Source organism: Anopheles marshallii, chromosome 3, assembly GCF_943734725.1.
Source record: "Anopheles marshallii chromosome 3, idAnoMarsDA_429_01, whole genome shotgun sequence".
In the NCBI taxonomy this organism is placed as follows: domain Eukaryota; kingdom Metazoa; phylum Arthropoda; class Insecta; order Diptera; family Culicidae; genus Anopheles; species Anopheles marshallii.
Genome location: NC_071327.1, coordinates 36,219,145 through 36,226,844, shown reverse-complemented (window position 1 = coordinate 36,226,844; position 7,700 = coordinate 36,219,145). Strand labels below are relative to the sequence as shown.

Here is a 7,700-nt window from a genome sequence, read left to right as displayed (position 1 = left end):
ATCCGCCATATACTTATCCTGTTTTAGTATTAGTGACAGTTTTAGCATCAGGTTCTTGCCTCCAATCGCCGAATCGTTTACAGAGTTCCGTACTATGTGTTCCAGCAGGATGGCGCACCATACCACAAACCAAATGTACTAAAAAAAGTGTGGGGAGAATTTACTTTGCAGACTTCGCAGACGAAACTTTGTGACCTTCCCGCTTCCGAGATTTGAATTCTCACGTCTTTTTTGTTTTATCTTACATGTTGTTAATGCAGAACGAATAGAAAATCAGCACCGTGGACGAGTAATGGGTATAACAACACGTGTGTGAGTTGCGTGTGTGAGTTAACCCTTAAAGCAACTCTTTTTAAAGGTGTTCTTGGGTATAAGCAAAAAGAAGGTTATACAATGGGTTGTTTCATTGATTAATGTATTTTTAAGTCTGTGTGCTTTTCCATTCCATGTTGTCTTCAATCGGAAAATATTGGTACACCTTTTCAGCTGTAGTAGTTGATCAATCGATTTGCTTCGCGGAAACCACTATCGATGGCACCATGGACGGTGGAATAGTGTACCGGGTTGGTGGCTTCACCGGCAAACAGCAGAACGGGCTCATTTGCCGCATTTTGGACTGGCATTCCAAGGTACTGTGCACCCGTGTTCAGATTCTCAGTTGTTATCGAACGGCTCGAGTATGAACCGCGGAATAGGCGATCCGATGACCATTTGGATCTGTAAGATAAGCGATCAAACACACAATTAGTGCCAGTAAATGAGGATACCTTTGTGTTGCATTTCGAACAACGGAGCCTAACTGTATTCAAGGTCAAGTTCTGCTCTAGAAATAGGTTTAACAATAGTAATTGCAAACTATCAGCAGGTATACCCACTACACAAGTCAACAGCATAATATTTTGTACACACCTTAAAAGACCTCGAATGTTTCCAAAAGTAAGATTTTTTCCAAATATTTTTAGCAAATGCAGAATGCCGTTTCTAATGGTCGTATCTCCCAGATTCTCTGCCTTAATTCCTTCGACACCATTCATCCAGGCCATCAGTACATTCGGTTGATTATCGATGCGGAAGAAGGTTGAAACAGCTTCCGCCCAGGCGTGCGGTGATTGACGCAGCGCGTTCAGATCCGTCTGGTACCATAGCAGATGGACGGTATTGGGAAAATCTTCCGGTATGGGCGCATCGAAAAGGACGAATATTTTGTTAACCGTGCCAAAGTATAGCCCAGTGATTGCCTGCTGGTTGACGGTTGGTAGTGCAGGCGTAAACATTGTACGATAGTTCTCCTTCAGTACGCCTAAGGAGACGGTCACGATGACATGGTCGGCATCGTAGGTGGTGCCGTCTTGTGTCTTGACAATCACTTCACCGTCTGGTGATCCTTTCCATTGGATGTTGGACACAGATTTGCCATAGGTGATAAGTTGACCAAGCGGTACCGGTGTTAGCGTTTGGTTAGTTGTTCCTGGATGGTTACCCTGTGCAATGGTGTGGAAAATTTGATTGGGCGTCGAGTATTTTGGGAGCAAAGAAAACATACCGAAACAATGTCCAGAATAGTGGAGAATCCTTTCTTTCCATTCCACGCAATGTCCTGGTTGCCGGCCGGTTCCACGTAGCTATCGGTTTCGCTCGCTGCCACCTCGAACCAGGAATTGTAAGCGGTATAGCCTCGCTCGTAGTTGTGATAGTACACCAAGAACTGTTCCGCCAAATCACGGCTAATATCACTAAATGCTGGAGTGGCCAACTGTTTCCAATATTCTTGCGTGAAATATTCACCCAAACTTCCCTCAAACGTGTCCCTTGCGTCCGACTCGATAATTTCTTCCGCCATGGTTTGCAATCGGTCCGCAACTGCTTCTGGTACACGCACGCCATTCGATCGGATCAGCACGGCATCCTCATCTGCAATGATGGAGGACTTCAGCAGCCCGCTGTAGACCGATGCCAGCTGGTACACTACGTTGCCCTCTTCTCCGTGGCACCATTGTGCACCCAACTCCACAATACCACCACCGAATGGAGTCGTATAGATACGGCCACCAAACCGCTGTGACGCTTCTAGAATGGTTATGCTCTTGAAGCCTTTTTGGTATAGACGACTAGCGGCGGCAATACCGGCAGCACCCGCACCAACAATAATTATTCGGGGATTGTCCACTCCGTTCACCGTAGCGACGACTGCCAAGACGGTAAGACAGATGAATAATCCTATCAACGATACAGGCCACTTCATATCGATGGAGTTTCGATTGTTCTACACTGCGGATACAATACCCGGACACAAACTGTTTGAGACGCGTTGCCTGACTCAGCAAACACGCGAATGGTGCGCCATTACAGTTGGAGGGCCATATTTAAATATTTTTTTGGCAGACAATGAGCTGTTTGTTGTATTGAAAACAAGTTTGTTCTGTAAATAATACGGTATGTTTCCAGATGCCTACACGTGTCTGCTGCCGACAACACACCCACCTCTTATACAGATGTATTATTATTTGATATGTGGTGCACAACAGATCCGTTTTTGACACCATTGACTTGGATAAATGTCTAATGCTGGGGTATTGCAGCGTTAATTACGTCAACTTTTTTCAAATGCTCCATTTCGTGTTTCGTTTCGAGGTGCTTTAATGTCTCTATGATAAGTAACTGATCGTGGGTACCATAGTAAATGCGCGAGTTCTCTAACCTGGCGGTTTATTCATTTCATTCAAATAATTTTTAAGTAAACTATGATGCGTTCAGTTAACTCAGCTTGTTGCTGTGAGTGCTTACGGACTAGATTAATAACTTTGTTTTTGCTGTCTCACATCTATATGCGGGATCATACCTAAATTCTACAGCTTATGCAATTAGAAAGAAATATTTCTTAACTGTTGCTTAATTCATGTTGTCAGGAAATCAGGGTTTTTTTTTATCAAACTTAACCTAAATGTTGTTTGCATCGTATTTACGGGTAAGAATGTGCTTAAATTCTGCTTCATGGCTTTCAATCTCACTCAACCTATCAACGTGCACGTTTGGTTGAAACTAAGTGGCCTTGCAGGTGGGACTTTATTCCGTTGGTAAATTCTTCCGGAATGGGTTTATCAAACAGAATATATTTTGTTGATCGTTCCACTGTAAATTCCGGTGCAGGCGTATTGGTTAAAAGTGGGTCGCGTTGGAGTAAACTTAGTAGGATGGTTCTCTTTTCTGGTGGAACTGTTTCAAGCAATTCCCGGAATCACTACCGATTCTTGGTAACTGTCAGTTTTGATTGCAATTACATCTAACCACGAGTAATAGGTCGAACATTCTTCTAGATCGCAGTCTCTATCACTACAGTCGTTAGTTGTGTTCAATCTTCGTCAGTACGAAGCAGAAAAAAATGTACGTAGCCCGAATAAAACTCCCGTTCGGTCGACTCAACGATCTCTTGTTATTAAGGGATTAACCAAGAACTTACCAATGCAGCATCATCTGTAATGGATAACTTGAACAAATCGATAGACACTGATTCAAGCTCGTAGACCACGTTGGCCTCCTCAGAAGGACATTACTAAAATAAAATACTAATTTAAAATTCTTCTTATAGAGAGCTTCAAATAACACAAACCCAAATCAAATGTTCATCCACTTTTGCAGGTATATTTATCTTATTGAACGCCTTACACGTTACGAAACAGCTTAATAGTTAAGTACGCAGCTTATATTTCGATAATTAGAAATCTCGAACGCCTCCCACAGCTTTGCTACGAGTGGCCAAGTGCCGTAGCTAGTTCTTATTAATGCTCTTTTCTCAGAACTTGTTACCTGTGTCCTTTATAACACTCAAGCAAGCCCCAACCGTCTGGTGTTGCTTATACCTACGCCAGTAAACAGTGTTCCCCTCGCCTTTGAAATTTATCAATTAATTGAATTTCGTTTCCAAGAATCCAGGAAATAGAAAACAGTTGATTCTTAAATGGACGAAATATGTTGCACATGAGCTGCAATATAGTCTCTGTTGCTTCTAAAGACACTCACACATAAACAAGTTCTTGGAACGCATAGCATGGAACAAGTAGCCGGCAAAAAGAAATAGCCACCCAAGTGACATAGTATCGCCTAAGAACCTTTTGAAGAGAGGCTGTGTTCTTCCGGTTCGAGTGGGACTTTGTTCGATTCAGCCAGATCTTGAGGACTCAAGTGGATGGGTCATATTGGAACCATGTTGCACGGTCGATGGATGGCAAAAGTTCCAAGAATTGTTTACGCCTGCATCCCTCTACAGCCGGTTACATTTTCCGAAGCTCACGTTCGTAGCAATTTAAATGAACTTCGCTTATGGTAAGATTTCCCGAGAAAATGAACGCTAACGATGAAGAAGAAAAAGTGCCGGAATAGTCGGTTTCCACGGTGTGGCAATATTTAGATCAATCTTCTCATTCAACAGCTTTTGCAGACTTGAAGGGGTGTAGCGATTGTTCCACGTTGTCGTACAAAGAAGTCGTTGATAGCCGTGCCATACGTTTGCCGTGATAGAAGCAACAAAGAAAGTTCAGTTGCCGTTATGTCTTCATGGATAAGAAGCTCAAAAGCCAGAGGCTGGCGATATTAATGTGACTACCAATTACCGTGTTAAAATGTTTGATAAAACGATTCTGACATTGCTATCCCACAGCGAATGAAAATGAACTTCCCGTTGACATGGCAAACGAAAACCCTATTCCTGTAGGTGGCCTCGTCATGGAGACAGTGTCCACAGCGAGTATACTATCGATTGTTCCACACCACACGCTGCGCTCTGGACAAACTGTCGCTAAAAATAACGCTCTAGTTCGTTCTATTTCGGGACCATTTCCATCACTCTCGTACAGACAGACGGCGCAACTATTCCAGCTCACTGATTGCCTCTTTTTCCTATACTGTGAGGCTGACAGATACGAAATTTCGCATCTGTCCTAACAACAATATCAACAGCAGCAGCAGCAGCAACAACTTGTTAGCTGCTTTCATGGTGCTCCCATCGGTGGATACATTCAGACAAGTGCACTGCACGCTCAAGAGCAAAACGTTTACTGCCAGCAAGAGGATGAAGAGCAGTGCTAGTGTGTTAGAGTGATGCTGCGATATATTTGCGTACGCTCTCGGAGGAGGCTGATGTTGACGGGACAACCGAAACGCAACATACTTTATGTGATGTATCGCTCCAGTTGCACAAGACAGACGACAGACGAGGCAGGCAAGCTGGGACACGTTGAGTTTGTCATCTGCCATTGCTACTAAATATGATGCGTTGAAAGGTTGTATCAGAGGTAGTAGCCATCTAGCGTTTATAACGACCCACCTAGAGTGAGCAGAAGGTAGGAGTAAACTCCATTCGAAATCGGTTAAATGGTCCCCATCGTTTGGTTTATCCGAGTGTTGGTATGACCATATTTGAAGCCAAAATTTAACAAGAGACAAGAGCAAAAGCGTGTTTTATGTATTGTTTTCGATGTGGAACATGCCTATTTAATACTAATTCAACTAACCAATGCAAGCGAATTGTAAATATTTTTCTATTGAGCTAATTCCACTGGAGGACATGTTTCAATTTGTATGTCTCACGATTTGCTTCGTATATATTTCTTTCTTTTTACTTTATTCTTCTATTGATAGAAATAATACGAAATATCAATGCTTATGTCACTTCTAATTATTCATCACAAGTTAGTGATTTACAGCTTAATCTAAGCGCAAATCGTACAAACAAATCAATTTTATAATAAACATCACGTATCAAACATGTTCTAATGCCGATACAAACTTATACAGAATTCATGGATCATACTGCAATCGCTGTTGAAACTTCTGAGCTTTATACAAATTATAGCTGAAACTTTGTTGAAACATAAATTTCAACTGTCATCCCTTCGTCGGGTTCACGGAGTGAAAGTTTAATATATACCAAATCGAAGTTCCTTCGACCTTGTAGCGTTTCTCCTTTGGTTAATGTCTGCAAATGGCAAATCCTATCCATAAATTAACCCATGCCAAAGTTGTTCATTTGCTGCTGAAAGTCGATGGTCTCTCGCTAGCATATGGCCAGTTCGCTCATTATGGGTTTATTTTCGCAATAAATTAGAATTTTATCAGTACCCAGGTTGACCTCACGTGTACTGACTCTGTTAATTGGAATCATTGAAGCGGCTTATATTAATATACACCTCGAATGCTAAACTTGCAGCAGGTGGCAGTATGCAGGAAGCAAATGAAATCCGAGCGGTAAACACCACTCGCAGTTTCGTTCAAGTGGGCGTACTTATCGCAATCAATATCATTAGGCATGATTATTTGGATTTAAAATTGGCGCTCACCTGAGCCGGCCAGGAAATTAATTTACTCGAGCAATTTGTAGATGAAAGAAGCAGCGTTAAATTTCTAGGAAAAAGAGCTTCATTACTTTCCGGCAATTAGTGCTGACATGAGGGCATCGTTTAAGTAATGAATATTTAGAACGACAAATATACAATTATAATTAGTATATGAGTGATAATCTTCCATGGCAAAAGGATGGCTTATTGTTCCATACCGAGATATTTTGAAGAAGTGAGATAATTTGACTCATCGCAAAACTAAATTTCTTCACAAATATGCACATAAATTAAAAGGAAGATTTTTCATCTTTGTTACATAAAGTATAAACAGGTAGGTATAAACAAATTATTTGCCAATATTATTTTCTTACATACAAATACAATTAAGTGCTACTTCCGCCATTAGTTCAGATTAATCCGTATGAGATGATATGCAAATGGTCGAATCCATGCATACCGCAAGTGGTTGGGTCGTAGTAAAAGTTATACAAAAAAACGGAGAGGAAAGAATTACGCTTTCAATTTAGCTATTTTCGGGCGAACAGCGACCACGCCAGACCACAGAGCATGTAAAATGAAGATCTTGTTTCTCCGGCAATTTATTTCCCTCATCCTAAACCTCAAACCAAACCATGTATCGAACGTGAGACAGACGAAGTAAGACATCGATTCGTGATCAATAGCGAAACCCAAGACGAAAGGGTGCAGAAAAAAAAACAAAATACATCCAGACACTAGCGCCGATAAACGATGAAAACCAATTCCTCTTTTTCCAGCCGCAGCTCTGGACCACCCTGGTGTGGGTGTCGTCCACGGTTCAATGGTTTGTTTTACTTTCGCCGGCTAAAGCGCGTAAATATGTGTCGTGTTTTTGTTTTTCGTTTCAATAAGAACAACAAAATAAAACCCGATGCTCATTGGCAAGATAATAAAATGTGGTACCGGCATCAACCGCCAATGCGCGGCAATCGAATGTAATATTCTATTTCCACCACGGTGCGTAATCAGGTTTTATGAGGGTTTCCTTCTCTTTTTTAAATCTTGTGTTGTTTAGTGCAAGAATTCGATGGGATCAGTTAATCGGTCTGAAATAGCGAAAAGCAACCATTGCGGACGGGAAGACTGAAACAGGAGCGAGAGCAGTTGAAGATTTGTTTAATGTTAAAAGTCAACTAAACTTCAGCAACAGCTGTTTTTATTCACAAAAAATATGCAAATCTAACATTGCATTCTGCTCAAACTGTAGTCTTAATAGCAAGAAGGAAAATGTCCGTAGGCGCTTTATCTTAAGTGTTTCTCAGAACACTCGAAACGTAATCTCCGTTGCTCTCATTCACGGCCATACCATTGCCATTGAACGGTTTCGCT

At 41.6% G+C, this 7,700-nt stretch overlaps 1 protein-coding gene across 1 annotated transcript; it reads right to left on the bottom strand.

Annotated features, from left to right (window-relative positions):
* Nucleotides 1-482: 482 nt before the first annotated feature.
* LOC128712554 (spermine oxidase-like) lies at nt 483-2,242 on the bottom strand. Its single transcript, XM_053807447.1, has 3 exons — nt 1,544-2,242; nt 910-1,481; nt 483-717 (listed from the first exon to the last, which is right to left on the bottom strand). Exons 1-3 carry the CDS (start codon nt 2,240-2,242, stop codon nt 483-485), a joined length of 1,506 nt encoding a protein of 501 aa, XP_053663422.1.
* Nucleotides 2,243-7,700: the final 5,458 nt, after the last annotated feature.

Coding starts and splice junctions, on each gene's coding strand:
- LOC128712554 (XM_053807447.1), bottom strand. CDS start 2,242: ATGAAGTGGCCTGTATCGTTGATAGGATTATTCATCTGTCTTACCGTC. Junction 1,482..1,543: donor CTATTCTGGACATTGTTTCG/GTATGTTTTCTT, acceptor ACCATTGCACAG/GGTAACCATCCAGGAACAAC. Junction 718..909: donor AACATTCGAGGTCTTTTAAG/GTGTGTACAAAA, acceptor CTTATCTTACAG/ATCCAAATGGTCATCGGATC.